Below are 18,777 nucleotides of genomic sequence, written 5' to 3'. Positions count from 1 at the left end.
TCTAAAACACGATTCTATTTTTTTTGTATATATTTGCCTCAAAATCTAAATTCCTCTAGCCAATTTGACCACTTTTCCTCGTTTTTTTTTTTTTTTTGGAGCATTCTTTTCTTATTTTGTTTTGTAACCTTCCTAATTTAAAACATGAAATAACGCTGCAATAACTATGAGAAGTTTGATACAAAGTCTGGCTTAACATGTAAAGGATGGCAATGAAACTCTGCCTCCCCTATTCCTAAGACTTTCATGATCTCTTGTCCTCCCCATCCAAATTGCAGAAGGTGGGAACGCAGCTGTCCCTCTCTGCTAAGACCTAGATGATCCCTTCTCCATCCCGTCCAAATGGCAGAGTGTAGGAAGGCACCCTTTCTATACCTGATGACCCCTTCTCCACTCCATCAAAGGGCTTTGTTGAGGTCTGTGAAGACATTCTTGATATTCCAGCTCAAAATTAATTATATCTGTCACTGCTTGCAATTATATTAATATGTTCCATTATAATTTAAGAAAATACAGAAAATAAGAAAACCTGTTGTTCAAGGCTTTAGCAAATATGTAAGGTGGATACTAATACTCTGTGGGTATTAGATTCTATTGAAAAGATGTAAATCCTTTAAGGTTTTGATTCAGTTTACAGAAATAACAACATGCCCACCACACAAATAGAATAGCATTCACTTAAAATTCTTTCCATTAAATAATAATCCTTACGTGAAGTATTTGAATATTCCGAAAATATAGCTAGACTGTGTTATTGGTAAGTGAAATATATGTAAATATAATTTTAATGTTTCTCTTCATGATGATACTAGAACAACGTTTTAGAAGGTTTGTTCAGTGTTACTAGAAAATGGTTGGGTAATTTTTTTTAATTGCTATTTACTCTTAACTACCACAATATAGCAAATGAGCTTGAGAACATATTTTTTTCCAATGAGCCCTCTTGACTCTAGATATTTGAATGCTTACTGAATGCACAATTGCTTTTCTCCTTTTATTTCCATATTTTAATGTTAAGAGGCTACTTCGGTGATCTCAAAGATTGAGCCTTACTCTTCCTTTATCTCTTTAGAGATTCTTATAAAATGCTTTGTAAGCATGTCCCTGTACACAAGGGAGAGTAAATTATTTGAGTTTGGCTGAATTATGAGCATATCCATGTAGTTACAATAAATGTTTGTTCTCACCACATGTGTGAGAGAAATAAGTCTGAAGCATTCTCTCTAAATGTGTGCAGTTCTGTGCATAATCTTCAGAATGAAAGACTATCACAATTGGTTCTTCTTGACTTCCCTTCTGTGATTGGCACTATAACATAGTGGATGAGAGAAAAGATTCTGAGCCTGAAGACTTGGGCTCAAATCCCAGTTCTTCCACTTACTAGCTGTGCAATCTTAAGATACTTCTTAACCTCTCTGAACCTTATTTTTCCATTGTAAAATGAGGATGGTAATAATATAGTACTTACCTCATGAGTTTTGTTGTGAGGTGAAATTAGTCAAACTACAGAGCTCGCTGAGGATGGTGCCTGATACCTATTCGGTGCTATGTAAGTGTTCCTCATTACTATTACCCATGTGACTCAGAGCAATATACTTAACTTCCCAGGCCTTAGTTTCTCAACTCTAAAACAACTCTTTGTAAGTTCCCATTTGCAGGAGAAGTTGATATTTCAGACACTTACAAAATCTCTAATTATTCAGATAAATCATTAGTACATACATAGTCACAAAATTACAATTAGCCTTTAAAAGAGAATGCACAATAGAACTAAATTAATACAAATATGGAAACTTAGTTTAAATGTGTTTACTAGAAACAAGTTGAAAATATTGGCATGCAGAAATATTAGGGGGCTTCGAAGCCAAAAGAACTTTATTTGTATAATTTTTCTTTATTTTTTTTTTTAACATTTCCAGCTTTCAAAACTTTCAGAATTCTGCCACCATTTTTTCAATTATTCCAGCTTTGGCATTTGGTCATCTCCTTTGTTCATTTCTCTGCTTCTAGTCAGTCATTAAATTCTATTGTTTTTTCCAACAAAATCTCCATTCTTGTCTTCTCCATTTTCAGTCTTACTTGTTTTGTTCAGATTATCAATCCTTCATGTTTAGATTACCTCAACAATCATTTGTCATCCAAACTGGACACTAATGGAAATAAAAGGGGGATGCTAAAAAATTATTTTAAATATATATGTATAGACAGAAAATTGGGTCTTTCATTTGACAGATATGTAAAATAGTTTTATTTAAAAAGTATTTCAACTTTTTCTAAATCACATATATGTTGGGACATGGCATACTAAAAAAAATAAGCATGAATTAAAACCTGCTCAGGCAAACCAGGTGGTGTAGACAACAGATACATGATGGTAGATGGGGGGAAGGGGGAGGGAGGAATAGATAGAGAGATAGATAGATAGATAGATAGATAGATAGATAGATAGATAGATAGATAGATAGATAGATAGATAGATGATAGATATCACAGAGATCAGATGTAACTCAGATATACTATATACATATATCAGTGTATATAGTCAGATATAAGATATAAGTCAAATAAAACATTTGATATGTGTATATGTATCTATATATGTGTGTAGAGAGAGACAGAGACAGAGAGAGAGAGAAAAGACAGAGACTGAGAATGAGAGAATGGTATATAACATGTATAAGATGTGATCTTTTTGACATCACTGTCCTACTCCCATACATCCATTATGTTTGGGTCAGACTATCTTTAATCAAACTAGTTTATATACCTCTCTTGATTTAGATTAAAAAAATTTTTTAAACTTAATGGATACATTCTTTCTCTGTGTTAATTTAGTCTCATCCACTTGGCTTCAATTGGTCTGCATCATCTGTTAGCCCTCTACCTGTTCTAGCTTTTGTCTCACTATCCTTTAAATATGAAATTTTTCTGTCCATTCAGAATGGACATTGTCATTAAACACAAATTATCTACTCTTCATTATTACTAAACACAAATTATCCATTCTCATTCCACATGATGTTTTATGTGGTTTCTCGCACCTAAATTCGCTGGCCTTCCTTGTCTTATCTAAGCTGCCTTTTCGCCACCATAAGGAAGCCTTCTTCCTCTCTCTTTGTCCTGGCTTCCTATTTTGATTCATTTGATACTTACATTGTTTGATGTTGTGTTAGCTCTGCCTCACTGACTAGATAATAAGTTTTTTATGAAAGAGACCATTTATTATATATTTTGTAGAATTCTTCTCCCCCAGTGTGTAGCCCAGTCTTAGGCGCAAGACAGATGACTTACAGTTTTTATTAATTTTGTGATCCACAGTTACAAAAGAAAGAACAAATGATGGTTGGAGGAATGCTGATCATACTTACCAAGTCTTTCTGAACGCCTTCTGCATTTTTACATCCATGTTCGTTTTAGGATTAGGTAGCATTTTTTGCATATGTTAATATTTGTGCTTTTGACATTTCTTTAATATTTATATAGTATATGTGATGCCTTTGATCGCATACAATTAATAAACTTTTAATATTTATATGCATAAAGTTAATATATTCCTCTCAATATATCTCATTGGTAAATGTCTAACTAGCAAAGAAAAACTAATGTTCTCAAATGTTCATACTGGTTATGGGCCTTTTGAGTGGACCTGACCCATTCATGAAAAAGGTGAGTTATTTTCCTGCTTCTCATAGCAGACTTTGCTACTATATGTCAACTCTTAATAGCTGCCTTGGGACTACATCAGCTTTATGAAATTTTGGGAAAAAAATCTTTGAATAGACTTCAGAACCCTATTGCCAACCCAATCTGATTGCTTTCTAACTGAGAAAAGGAATACCTATATACCTGTCCTAGTCCCACATTGCTTCCTGGCAGCCTCCAGGTCAAGGAAAAAGGATTGGATGTCATACTGAAGACCAACTGGATACTTGGAACTCTCTCTCTCTCCTGACTGTATTCAATGTATGATCTGGTGGCCATTTATACATTAAAAAATGGGAAGAAAAACATACATATACACGCACACCACAAATACACACGCACAGGTATACATACATGTCTCTCTAAAATTTTTTGGTTATCATTGGCCCTCTGAAAGAGGTATTATGCTCATAAATTGCCTGATTGACAGCCAAACACCATCACTGATACAGTCAATTTACAGATTTGCAAGAGAATATTGTCACCTATTTGGCCTCTTGTTGAAGACATGATTACATATAGAAGAATGTCACAACCATAGAAACTTTCTGGAAAGAAAATATCCCCCATCAACTAAAGAGTTATGCACTGAGCTGCACACCACAGTTAATCATTAGCACCATCAACAATTCCGAAAAACACTACTTCATCAACAACCCATTTCCATAGTCCCAAACAAGTATCCCGTTTTTCGTAATGTGTTTTCAAACCAAGAAGCATAGAAATTTCTCTTATGGTCTAAATATGTCTGCTTGGTGAATCTGGTGCCTCATATGCTGATTTTCTGACAGGCTGGCTTTCCAAAAATAGATAACAACTCGTGGAGAGGATCCATCAGATCTACTTCCTGACAGGACAGCTGGTGAGAATTAAAATGTAGCACTTCATTTCTGCCAAGATTGCTGCCATCCAAATACAGTCGCCCTAGGTGACCACTGGCTACTTTTGCTAATCCCTTCTTCCTGGACCATCTCTGGTTTTAACAAGGATAAATTTTCTGCCTTAGTCATAATATTCCTCCAGAGAAGTGTTTCTAAAACTTGAATAATACGCAGATACTTTTAAAAAGGAAAAATCACAGACTTCCAATTTGTAAATCAAATTATATTAAATGACATTTATTTCATATGAACAAGGAAAATAGTAGGAATAAACTCCTTTTGCATGTGACTGTTATACAACTATAAATCAAAAGTTATTCACAAATAAATACAATACAAACTACAAACTAATAAATTAATAATACTAATTTGATGGCATATGTTTTTTGCTCAAACGTAAAAATCCCTATTATAATATAAATTTGGTATTGACTGCTAAGGGCAGGTTAGGAATGAGGTAGGAATACGTTAGAAAAGCCTGTGCTGCTCTATGTTGTGTGTCGTTCTCTGACTGCCCTTTTTCTATTTGAATACTGGACAATCTTTGCAGAAGTGAATTTGAGAAGCACTGATATAAAATGTGTTGATTGGGAAGATCCCAACTCTATCTTTTCTAGGGACAGAGCAGAATGAGGTTTCTAAGTTTTCTATTACATCTTAATGCCTTTAAATTGTTCTGACTGGCTGGTACAAATATGATCACAGAGTACATAAAAGCCTGGAACTTTGGTCTGTTATTTCTAGAATTAGTCCAGGTTGAACATGCTAACCCAATAATTCTTGCCTTCAAAAGTTTCAATACTGAATACTGTTTGGCTCAGAACTGTTACTCCCAAGACTTGTTTCCAGCCCCCTTGTTTGATGACCTGTTTTGGTTAGATATCTCTACTGTGTTCAAACTTGATAAACTCTAACTGGATACATGTAGCTGAGGGTAAGAAGCAGCTAAGACATTCTGAACCTGAGTTTCCAAGAAGAGAGAATGTGGGGACCAGATATAAAGGGGAAGTTGTGACAACTTCCTCTTTATCTGCTAATTATTAAAATACCTTTGCTCAGTTATTTTTATTTTCTAGTTGGTTTTCAGACAACATATCATAGTGGTTAAGAGCATTAGCTTTATGGGCAGAAAGACGTGGGTTTAAATTCCAGTTCTGCTATTTGTCAACTCTCTCTGTGGCCTTGAAAAAAATTACACAACTCTCGGCCTCAGGTTCCTCATTCGTTACATGTGGAGAGTAATATCTAATAAAATGTTTGTGAAGATTCTGATGACATTTATAAAATTCTTAACCCAGTGTTTAGCACGTAGTAAGAGCTCAAAAGTATTAATATTTGAGGGTTTTTTTATAATAATGATAATGATTACCCATGTCAACAGAGGTTTATAGCAGAAAAAAATAAAATAATCAGGGGTATTATTTGTATACATTTTATTAGTGATAATTTTTTAGTAACTTAGTAATTTTTTAGCACCTACAGACTGTAACCTTGATCTGCAGTATCTTCATTTAATATACTTAATACTATGATTATCTGAAATAATATAAAGCACTTATAAAATTCAAACATAACTATAAAATACCAGTACATGTTTTGTGTCTTTGGATCTTATTTCTAATCAGAGAACTTATAAACCTGTTTCCAACTTTATCTTATGACTTGGGGTACAGATCTGTTATACTTCTTAATTTCAGTTCAGTTCAACAAATTTTGGGTGCCTTCTACACAATGGGAATTGTCGTGGAGACTGGGAGTCTGAGAATAATAAAGAAGAGGGTGGTTTTGTTCTTTACAGGCAGGCCCGAAATGGGGGAAGGAGACAGACACAGAGATGACTTCAATGCCTATGTAACTTGCTCAGACAGAGATCTGCACAAGTGTTGTGGGAGGACAGAGTCACGATGTTGTACTTCCACTGAAGTACAAAATTAATCATCTTGTACTTCCGTTGAAGTCAAAATTAAAAGTTTGTATCTTCTCCAAACCTGGGTTCTATCTTTGATCTAACATCTTGGACTTGTTTGCCTAGATGCTGGCTAATCCACAAGCACAATTCACAATTTCATCTTCATTCAGGGATTTTTCTAACTAAAGCCACAAGAAAGCATGATAAAATTACAACTTTTGAAAACATTATGACTATATTTTATACTATAATGTTTCATAATACATCCAAAAAATATTGCATCTTCAAAGCCAACCACTCTAGAAATATTTGAATTATCTTCTCTCTAGCTCTCTCCCTTGCCCACATTCAATCTGGTGCTTAATTTTAGCTGTCCTCACTGTAACTGCTTTAGTTAGGGTCACCTTATATTCTCCTCTATTGCAAGTCTCCTACTGGATTCAACCTACCCATGCATGGTTGAGTTTGCTTCATGTATCAAGAAAGAGCAGAACTTGTCTCTTTCATCCTTCAATACTTTCTGTGGTTTATGAATGTCTACATCATAAAATCCAAATATCGTAGTATTCAAGGACCTCCTTAATTTGGTCTAAATCTGCTTTTCCAGATTTGTATCCCACTGGATCTCTCCAGATAGCCCAGAGTTTGCAAACAAACAAACCAAGAATATTCTGACCTTTGTGCTTTCTTTCACCCATAGTCCCCTCTATCTCCTCAGTGTATCAAAATGTCATTCTTCCTTAAAAGCTGATCAAGGACTAAATAAACATTAATTTTCACCTTTTATTAAAATCTTATCGAGTTTTCAATTTTGTAGATATGACATGAAGGAAAGTTTTTCTAATGTATTATAAGACATAATTATCTTAAAATAAATTATACTCATAAGTTTCATAATTTGTCATTTTACCATGGCTTGCTTTATTGGTGGCTTTGTTTAGAAAAATCCCTGGATGAAGATAACTTTGGAAACTCTTTGTAAACTTTGTAAACTTTGATCTGGCAAAGAAATCCAACCCAATAAATTATTATCTACCCAATTTCTCTTCTTCCTTTTCAGTAAGAGACTTGCCTGCCTGGGCAAGGTTTCTTACAGTCTATCCCCCCATGAACTTTCAATTTCAAATGCCCTGGCAGCCTGCCTTCTATATTTCGCCCTCAGCAAAGGGGCCCAGTATGCACAGAAAAAAAAAAAAAAAAATGTTCCACAGCATTCATTTTCCCATTCCCTGCCCTCTTTTCCCTTCTATATGGAATGTCAGTTTCTGCTCATTTAACGCCACTTCTCTCTTGTTAGTGAACAGAGATACATGCTTTTCCAGTAGTACAGATTTGTTATCTGTAAATAGCAAATTTACAGGTGACAGGTTTACTCTCCATTCCCAATCAGAAACAGATTCCAATCTCTAGCCTTCTCTCTGTGACCCCCAGGACACTGGGATCACTCTAAAATATTTTTATTATATAATATTATTTATAATATTTATTATATATTTTACTATATAATTTGAACATTATAATTGCAGACAACTTGGAAAAAATAGGAAAGTAGAAAAAAGAAGAAAATCAACCATATTTCCATTGCAGATAATCACTGTCAACATTCTAGAACATTCTTTTAATATTTCTTTGCTATTTTTGTTTTCCAACTCAACACGAAGTAAATAAAATACAAGACTGAAAGTAGCTTCTGGAGGATCCCAACAGTATACAGTAAGCTCAGCATAAAAGAATCTATTTTGTAGAGTTGTCACCTGCTAAGCTCGCTACCTGCTAAAAACATCCCTGTAGTAATCATCTTTCCAGCTGATTGCGTTCCCTCTCAGCTTTTTGCCCAATGAAGAGCATATATCATGTCCATTCCCGTTTGTGTGTATGTATGTGTTTAAGTTCAGTGTGTTGACATAAAAAGGTAAATTATCATATTTTAATGATTCTAAATGCATCTTTTTCCACATTTTAACATTGTTTAAATCATAAGGAAGCTTACAACTGATGGTGTATAATAGCGTAATTGTGTTTTTTGTTTCTTTCTTTACAAGCAGTACATAAAATAATGGCGCATATTAAAATCAAAGGCGTCTTAGATTCTATGTAAATTATATTTTGTAGAACATTTTAGGAGCTACGAGCAACTACTAGTCCTACATAGTACCCTTCTACTTTTGTGGGTATGAGGAGAGAAAAAAAAGACAATGTCTAGTAAATAAATGCATTAGAGGAAGGTCCACGTTTTGTTAAATAATGTTTAGGCATTTTTAAACAGCAATATAGAAATATAAATTGAAAAAATAGAAATAATCTATATATACATAGGTCATGGATTGACTAAATATACTGTAGTCAGTTCAAAAAATAAAATACTGTGCATACATGAAAAAGAATGAAGTATATATATGAAAAAATGTGGAAACATCCACAAAATATTACCAAGTAAAATAATAAGACAGAGCAGTATACTAATACATGTTCGCATATGCAAACAATTTGCGGGAAGATAAACGCCAAACCATTGATAATGGTTAAAGGGCAGGGACCAAATTATGGAGAACTTTTGTTTTTCATTTTCTATACTTTTGTATTATTTGAACATTTTACAATAATAATTTGTAATTAGAAAATTAAAATTTTTATTTTCTTCACTACAAAATTACAGGAAAATAAGTTCATTATTCAATTCCCTAAAGCAGTCTCAGAAGACAAAAAATAATTTACTCCACAAGTCATGAGGTGGTTCAGAAACCCAATTTGGTTGGTAAAATAAAAGCCTAACTAGGCAGTAAAATGAGAACAATAAGAAAGACACTGCAGTAATTCAAAGTGAGCATAAGATTCAAAGTTTACTGTGTAAGTTTTAAAGAAAAATTACATAAACCACTTTACACATAAAACTGACTTTGAAGCGCCACCTATAGTTTAGCAGTCACACTAGATCATGGCAGCTCCTGGCAGAAAATAAGCGGATCCTGAATTCTGAAACCTTATCCTAGACCCTCTAAATGGAAGCTATCCAACTTGTTATTAATGGCGAGATCGAGACAGAATGCATTTGGTTATTAAATTCCCTTTGGAAAATGAACAGAAGTCAGGTTAGTGTCTTTTTATTCTATCTTAAATTTCTGTGAATAATCTAGACCAATAAAATCACGTTGTTCAACTACTTCAAAACCTTTATATTTTCTTTCATTGTAGATATCAGAGTCTGGATTTTGAATAGGTGAGTGCCTATGTTTATCTAGAATAAATATATTAATTGAAAACAGTCAAGCTTATCTCATCCTGGGGTACAAAAATTTTAATTTCCTCACCTTTGGAGTTGAAAAGATGATAATCAAGGACTCAAAAAATCTTAGAGCTAAAATATCTTTGAGAAACCATCTGCTTCATCATTTTAATTCTACTGTTGCTTATGCTAGAGTAACCCAATGATAGAATTCCTGCTGAGAGTTAAAATGATTTTAGGAGAAATGGATTAGTTTACAGGTATAATTCATGTTCTGAAGAGTAATGGCCTTATAAAGACCCCCCAACTGATGATAATTTATTTATTTATTAAAAACTTTTAAATGTTAAGTATATATAATACAACATCCTTAGTGATTAATTTCAAATTTTAATGCATTATCGAAATATTCTTATTTCTAGTGTTAGGAACCACAATATTGATCTGGGTAAAAGGTGAATTGTGTTTGATGACCTGTGTAGATAGTGATTAAAATCAGGGCAAATAAAGTGAGATAGATGAACAGCTGTCATCAGGTCAGTCACAAACAGACATCTGGAAAGAGAGACAATTCAAGTCTGCACACCAGATCCCAGGCTGTCAGAAGCAGCATGCCAGACACCCTCTGACTCAGAAGTCACTGAGTTTCATGTAGAGGCAACCTGATGCCTTGAACAATTTAACTGGTAGTGAAACTCTTTCTGATGGCATCTGCACTGGTCAACTGTCTGTTCTCAAATCAGTCCCCTACCTTCCTCTTGCCCTGTCCCATATTATAGGGAGCCCTTTCCCGTGGCTTCTGAGTAGGTTTAGCCAGTGGCAGACATAGTTGGAAGGCCTGGTGGCTAAAAGAAGACAGAAGCTAGAGTATATCTCTCCGCCAAACTTGTAGTGTATCCGCCATGGTTTTGAATCCCACTGGAGAAGCCCATTTTGCTTCTAGCTTTTACCTGGTGTTCCAGACTCCTGGCCTATGATAGTAGAGGCTCCTCTCTTGTTACCTCCAGTCTAGGAACTGTAGCCCAAATGTACCAGGCTACCTTGCCCTCACTTTGAAATAGCCTTGATTTTGTTATGGGACCAGGTTTACTACAAGTTGTCTGCTGGGGGAAAAGAAGAATGAATTTGCTGCATGTTATCAGAAAACTCTCTCTGTCCTAGAATAAGGAACTTTAGGTAGTGCATTGCTATTAAGACAATAAGAACTAACATTTGTAAAGAAATGTCCAACTTACAAGTACATCCACATATATTGTCTGCAACTTACTGGGCTAATATATCTTGTGTACAAAATGCTAAAGTGAAATTGATGTATAAGTCATATCATTTCATCATACACATCTACTATGAAGCATCTGTAGATGTTTTCTGAGAATTAAAAAAATAGCAATTTCCTCTTCTTTTTCTGTTTCTCAAATCGGGCTAATTGATTGTAGGGTAGTTCTTTTGTTCCTAAACATAAGTGATGACTTTGGAAACTCACAGAGATAGAAGTAGTGGCAACTGATAACCATCTCATATTCTAGACTGTGGGCTGATGAGAATCCATAGCACACACATTGGAAAAGTTTGCCAAATAGTAGGGCGCAGTCACAATATATCTCTCCTAGATTATTAGAAAATTCTTCTTATACAAACCACTGTTGGTAAGAAGACATTTCAACATTTTATAGAAAGTTAAGCACACATTCTCACCAAATACATTTTCATTGCAATTTGTGATGGCAATAATCACATACTATAATCCCCAAATAGGATGAGGTAAAATTATCAAATTGATTTCATTAAATAATTAAATTATTTAATTAATTTCAATATATTTAAATTAATTTCTATTTAATTTCAAACATAAATTAGACTACATGATTTTGAATAATGTTTTAGTTTTACAGATCCTAAGAGTTTCTTTTAAAATCACAAGGTTTCTACCTACTCAAAGACCTAAATAAAACTTCACATTCTTTGTAATTACAGTTCTTGAATTTTAACACAGAATATCACTTTTCTAAAATGTCTTCTCATATTCCTCCCATATTATTCCCACTCCTTCTATTTTCCAGAGTTTCTCTCTCACATGAGATTATATCAAGACACTCCAATCTTTATTTAAATATCTAGAAGGCAGGGGATGGTAAAATGTGTATATCAATTTAAGATTTCATTCATTTTTTTCCTCAAATTGTTTTATTTCTTTTCTTTTACAGTCTATTCATCTGGGGTTTGCTTGCCATCAGATCACTTCTTCCTTTCAGCTCAACTTATTTGCCTTCATTGGCTATTGGATTCCTCAAAGTTCTATTTTCTGCCAGTGTTGAATATCCAGCAAATTCTCTTTGTCTGCATTTGCTGCCCCACATCTCACCCTTTGGCAAAGCCACTGAAGTTTTCTTCTACTGATTCCTCACCATCCACCAACATATCTGCAATATGGGTTTACTAATATCAAGCAATTTAGCTCTGCTGCTAAAGGGGACCAGCTTCCCCTCACTGACGGGAATTCCCAAAGGAGCTAAAAGCAACCATTGGGCTGAATCTATTTCTCTGCTTTGTCTTAAGGGAATGAGTGTTCCTTTTATTACCCTAGCTGCATTTTTTTTCTTCTGTTTTTGAAAGTGCTTAGTCTCATTGACAGACCAGCCTGTCTCTCTGGTTTAAACCTGTAAGTGTTTTATTTTACTGGCTTTAGCAATATTCCTTCCTTTGCAAAAACACCTAAGTCATTTAGAACTGATGCTTCGCTTTATGAGAAAACTTGATTGCTAAGTCAAACCATCTCTTCTGGGCTCCTTCTCTGAAGCTTCAAGTTAGAATTTACTACACCTGAAACTTTTACAATGTTATAAAACCAATGTTACTGCAATAAACAAAAAATTAAAAAAAAAAAAAAAAGAATTTACTACACCTGAATCCCTGCACTTTAAATTGTTATTTTGTTACATCATTCAGACTCTTTTTAGTCAAGAGAAGACACTCTTCCTCAGCTTGAGTATTTGTATGGTACGACGAATAAGGATTTTGCTCATCAGGACTTTTTTTTCCCAAGTTGACCATTCATGAACAAATGATATGTAAACACTGATAGTTTTTTTTAATGTATATGGTTAACAAATTTTCAGAAGTTAAGTTGTTGCATAGCGGTTTTATTACGTACAACTAGTTTTTTCATATAAAGTAATCATAGCACCTCTCTTTAGCAAATGTATGTACTTTTTAATTTATTGGAGAAAGGTCTCATTATAGGGGACACTTGGAGATTGGTTAAGCATTTTCATGGAATCGAAATACATGAATTTTACTGAGTACTACTTTTATTCATTCAGATTACTGTTTTACATAAACATGCCACAAGACTAATCTATAAACAATAATATGAAAGTCTCAGATTAACTATCATACATGACTTACCACGTTTTCTTGATGTTCTTAGAATTTTATGGCCCCTCCTGGTGTCTGACCCCAGCAGACAGAGGATTGTGTCAAGCCAATGAGAGCAGATTCTACTACAATTCAATTATTGGGAAATGCCGCCCATTTAAGTACAGTGGATGTGGAGGGAACGAAAACAATTTTACTTCTAAGAAGGCGTGTCTTAAGACTTGTAAAAAAGGTATAGAAGACATTCTTCCCATTAATTCACTAGTGTTTTAGATAATTGTATTGAAATTATGAATGAATTTTAATCTATGAAAAATATCCTGAAATTAGTTCTATTTATATAAGAAACAAAGTAATATGATTTAGCTAATAACTGTCCCCTTTTCAATTACATTTAGATAATATTGCTGGATATGTAAGCTGCAATTCCTCTTAATGTCTTCATAGAAAAAGAATCAATTTCAAACAAATCAATGTTTTATTCTTTTAATATTTACATGCGAAGCTTTCATTTTAAAGAATTATACCAAAATAGCTTTGGGCTTTCTTATAATACACAAAATTTTAATGCATTTATTAATTTTCTTCTGAATAGAAAAATGATGCATGTTTAGAGAAGAGTATTAATATGTAAATAAAAATTACCTATAATTCCACTGACCGCCTACAGCCACATGTCCACTTTTTTAATAAAATGGGCATGAATTTCTAACTGAAGATAAATAGTAAAAATCAGCAACATGCTTATCCATTTTTGCTAACTCTTATATATGCAAAGTGACTTCTTTAGCAATAGATTGTTCTACACAAAGACATAGACAAAATTAAAGGCTTTTAAACTAATCAGTTTTTTTGGTTTTAAATATTAAAAGATAATTTGAGGAAATGTTAGATAAAATGTTTTATTATGTTACTTTATCATGCATAAATTTGTTTCTCTTCCTTTTGTAGGTTTCATCCAAAGAATATCGAAAGAAGGATTAATTAAAACCAAAAGAAAAAGAAAGAAGCCGCCAGTGAAAATAGTATATGAAAAAATTGTTGTTAAAAAGATATAAATTTGTTATATTATTACAACATTAATCCTACTAAATATTTTAGATGAAGCTTCTCACTATGATTTTTTTCTTTCCTAAAATCCTTTTAAAATTGCATGAATTTCCAGTCATATATTACCTGCTATTAATACATTTGCATCAGTGTTCCTTTTCTAATCCAATCAAATTGCTTATTCTAGGGCTATAATTTATTAACTGACTACTATGAATTTACTTATTCTCTTGATCCCTAACTATTTGCCATTTAACTACAAATTATCATACTGCTGGCCACCTCAAATGAGTCCATTTTTCTGTTTAGTGATCATCTATTTGAGATTATGTTGTCACTTATTTGTTTTGATCATGTATACGACGATCTTCTTTATAGCCTATGCCCAGATTAAGAAGTACAGCTATTAAAAAACAAGCACTTTTGGGGTTTTACATCTAAAATGGTGACAAGCACCTTCTTCTGACAAAGATCACTCAATTGTGCATTTGGAAAGAGCTGGTAACAATAGAATTCTATCACGTGCTTCCCTCCCTAGACACATGTTCTCTCCTTTTGCACTAACCAGTAGTACCTCGATCAATCTTCAGCCAAACCATATTTGAACAAAGAACACTCAACTCTTTGTCATGTGCCTGCCTGATTTTGATTGATTTAACTTTTTTGGTTTGCTTATGGTTATATCAGTAAAGACAGTTGAATAATTGTTTGTTAAAGACAGATCACGATGAGAAGAAACTTGCTGGAAAAGGGAAGTTTTTAATGGCAATCAAAAAGAAATTCTGTTTATGTACTTCCTAATTTTATTGTTTGACAAAATTTTCTGTCACCAAAAATAGCGATAATGTTTAAGCCTCCTGAAATCTGGTGATTTATCATTAGGATAAATGAATACGCACAACGCAACCAGTAATTCCTGCTTAAAAAAAAAAAAAAAAAGCCATGCTATTTCTGGAGAAAATGAAAAAAAAAATTATCAGCAAGGAAGATTCCACTAGAAAATCCAAGCACTGTTCCCTCTCAGGGATTTAACTGACATTTCTCTGAAGTTAATTCACTATATCCAGATCCGTACCTTTCCCTCTCTGCTGAGCCATGTGCAGTCCAGCATCTCAACAGCCTCATCATACACATTTCAGTTTCTATACTGTTCACTTCAAATTTCATATTTACATTTGAACTTGTCATCTAGAAACAACTAACCACTTCAACCATTTAGTTTAGCTTAATGACTACTCTCTAGCAGCAGTATTATAATTCTACCTGTTCCTCAGGCTTGAAAGTTTGAACCCTATCTTGATTTCTTATTTTCCCTCGTACACCACGTCTAATCAGTCTCCAAACACTATTGCTTCCTTTTTCATAAGTTCATCCAACTCTAAGGCTTTTTACCTCTACTGCATTCTTCACATCAGTACTGATTTAATTCCTAAGAATTAATTCAGTATATTTCACCACCACTCAAAATCCTTCAAGGACTCACCAGTTGGTACTTGACCCCACCCCATCCCCCACAATTTATTTTGGTGTATATATACATGTATGTGTATATACACATACATGTATATATATTTTGAACTTAACTACACTACTCTCTTTCATGACTACTTCAATTTAGTTAAAAGAGTATTCATTGTTCACTGAAAATATCTTTAATTACTCAGCTTATTCATGCTGATTTCCTATTTAAAAATCTGATCCTCTCCAGATCATTCATCTGAAGTCAGGGTCCAACTGATGTGAGCTATAAAATCACTATGTTTTGAGACAGAATAAAAATCCTAATATACAATTACAAATCATTTCCATCCTACGGCATAAAAATTATATCATTACAAAACAGTGTCAATTTGTTCATTTAAGAAAAATTTTGTATCTTAATTTCAAATATTCAGTACATAAGTAACTACTTTAAACTGGATCTTGGCTGTGGAATTCGAGACTTTTGGAAATCAAAACCCCTTCTGAAATATGCTCTGTTGTCATTTATACATGGATAGCAATACCTTTAGATAAAGAGTAAAGTCTCCTTACATCAAGTGGCAAGTTGCCAAGCCCGTTGCTGAGTTGACTAATTGTTTTCTCCAACAACCATTCATGGATTTATTACTTAGTCAAAAAAAGACATACACTCAGATGGTTTGCAATGTTTAATGCATGTGAATATTATTTTTACTGCGTTTTTAAATCAGAAGCCCTCTGGTGGTATTGTCTTGCTTTGTTTTGCATAATCAATTGCATCTAACTGTGAATTTTATATAGATTTACATTACACATCATATACATATATTTACCTACTTTGTTTATACTTTGTTCAAAATTAACAGGTCATGTTAAAAACAGCTCAAATGATTTTATTTTTTACATTATAAAAAATAAAATATCCTGAATAATAAAGTATGACTGTTGTACTCATGAAATTTTTTATACTTAAAAAAAATTAGTGTTCTTCAGTTATCACAAAGATAAAAAGCCCAAAGACAAAGAAAAAAATGTTTCACAAGTTCCAGTCCACTTTTATCTTACCTCTTTTAATTGGAATTTGCTAATAATCCCCTTTCAGTTATAAATGTGCATCCATGTATTATGATTTCTTATTTGTCAAACAAATTAGTATACTATGCTTTACAATCCAAATACTCTACATTTACTCTATTCCATCTATATTTCTATCAATCATTTCTTATGTAATTGTATAAATATGACACGTATATTTAGATATATATCATAACTATACATACATAAATGACTTCCAATCCTAACTATTGAAGTTGGCCTGGCCACTCTCCATACCAGAAGAAGGAAGAAAATTACACTAATGTAGCCACTAGTTAATGGACTTCTTGAATTTTTGTCAGCTGCTCCTGCTTTTGTCTGTTTTTTAATGAAATTAACATTTATATTTGGTTTTTCCAACATTTGACTTTCAGTTCTTTCTCAAGGACATTAGCATGGACACACCTTAATTGCTTTTCCTGCATTCTGCTATACAGAACAGGAAATCTTGATCTTGTCAGTCCCTCTAGCCCAATTTGTGAACTACTATAACCACATAGCTGGTGCCTTGGGTAGAATTATTCAGACCACTTTTAAAGGGAGTAGTGATCCATGGCAATTTATTTTACCAGAGACAGAAAGAGACATTCAGACATTTAATCACATAATACAATGAATAAAACAGAGCATTAGGACAATGAATATGATTTCCTCATCACAGATGAGAAAAATTCTGGCCCAAACAGTCTGAAACAAAACAGGGATATATTTGATTACAAGATTGAAAAGGCCAGAGGTATTTGACTTCAGTATGGGTGGATTCAGGGCCTCATATTATCATCAAAACTCAGTCTGTCTTTGCCGCTGATTCTGCTGCCCAATATTTTTTCCCTTTATTTCCTAATCTCACAGGGTTTCAAAATGACTTCCAAAATTTAAGGCCCACATCCTCTCAGAGTAAAGTTTTCTAGAAAAGTTTGGACTCTCTTACCTCAAAGAATCTAATTAAAGTCCTGGCCTCAGGCACGATCCATGAAAAAAATAATTGACAAGCTGGACTTCATTAAAATTAAAAACTTCGCCTCTGCAAAAGACAATCTCAAGAGATTAGAAGACAAGCCACGGACTGTGAGAAAATATTTGCAAAAGATACATCTGATAAAAAAAACTTTTATCTAAAATATACAAAGAACTCTTAAAACTCAACAATAAGAAAACAAAAAACCCTATTAAAAAAATGGGCCAAAGACTTTTTAACAGATACCTTACCAAAGAAGATATACAGGTGGCAAATAAACATATGAAAAGATAGTTCACATCATATGTCATCAGGGAAATGCAAATTAAAACAACAATGAGCTACCACTACACACCTATTAGAATGGCCCAAATCAGGTACACTGATACCACCAAACGCTGGCAAAGAGCAAGAACAACTCTTAATCATTGGTGGTGGGAATGCAAAATACAGCCACTTTGGAAGACAGTTTGACAGCTTCTCATAAAACTAAACATACTCCTACTATACCATCCAGCAAGCACACTCCTTGGTATTTACCCAAAGGAGATGAAAATTTATATCCACAGAAAAACCTGCACACAGATATTTATAGCAACTTTATTCATAATTGCCAAAACTTGGAAGCAATCAAGATGTCCTTCAGTAGATGAATGGATAAACTGTGTTACATTTAGACAATGCAATGTTATTCAGCACCAAAAAGAAATGAGCTACCAAGCCATGAAAAGACATGGAAGAATCTTAATGCATATTACTAAGGAAAAGAGGCCAACTTGAAAAGGCTACATAGTGTAAGATTCTAAATATATGGCATTCTGGGGCCGGCCCTGTGGCTTGGTGGTTAAGTGCGCGCGCTGCAATGCTGGTGGCCCGGGTTTGGATCCCGGGTGCACATCGAGGCACCACTTCTCCGTCCATCCTGAGGCCGAGTCCCACATACAGCAACTAGAAGGATGTGCAGCTATGACATACAACTATCTACTGGGGCTTTGGGGGGAAAAAATTAAATAAATAAAATCTTTAAATATATGGCATTCTGGAACAAGCAAAACTACGGACACAGTAAAAAGATCATTGGTTACCAGGAGTTGGGAGGAGGAAGAGATGAACAGGCAGAGCA

The 18,777-nt window shown here is 33.8% G+C and overlaps 1 protein-coding gene across 3 annotated transcripts in view; it reads left to right on the top strand.

Moving 5' to 3' along the window:
• The window catches only part of TFPI (tissue factor pathway inhibitor), a 79,712-nt gene extending 63,187 nt beyond the window's left edge, over positions 1-16,525 (top strand). For 2 of the 3 annotated variants that reach the window (XM_004426716.3, XM_087435466.1), the window contains 2 exons: positions 13,143-13,322; positions 14,042-16,525. In XM_004426716.3, coding sequence (XP_004426773.1) covers positions 13,143-13,322; positions 14,042-14,148 — 287 coding nt within the window. In that variant the 3' untranslated portion in view covers positions 14,149-16,525. Of the gene's footprint in view, positions 1-3,318; positions 3,496-13,142; positions 13,323-14,041 lie in introns of those variants that run through there. The other variant, XM_087435468.1, reaches the window with a different exon arrangement.
• Positions 16,526-18,777: the final 2,252 nt, after the last annotated feature.

This window comes from Ceratotherium simum, chromosome 9, assembly GCF_057802395.1.
Source record: "Ceratotherium simum simum isolate JZ-2026a chromosome 9, ASM5780239v1, whole genome shotgun sequence".
NCBI classification, from domain to species: Eukaryota; Metazoa; Chordata; class Mammalia; order Perissodactyla; family Rhinocerotidae; genus Ceratotherium; species Ceratotherium simum.
The sequence above is the reverse complement of the archived record's forward strand: the minus strand, read 5'-3'. Positions and strand labels throughout refer to the sequence as shown.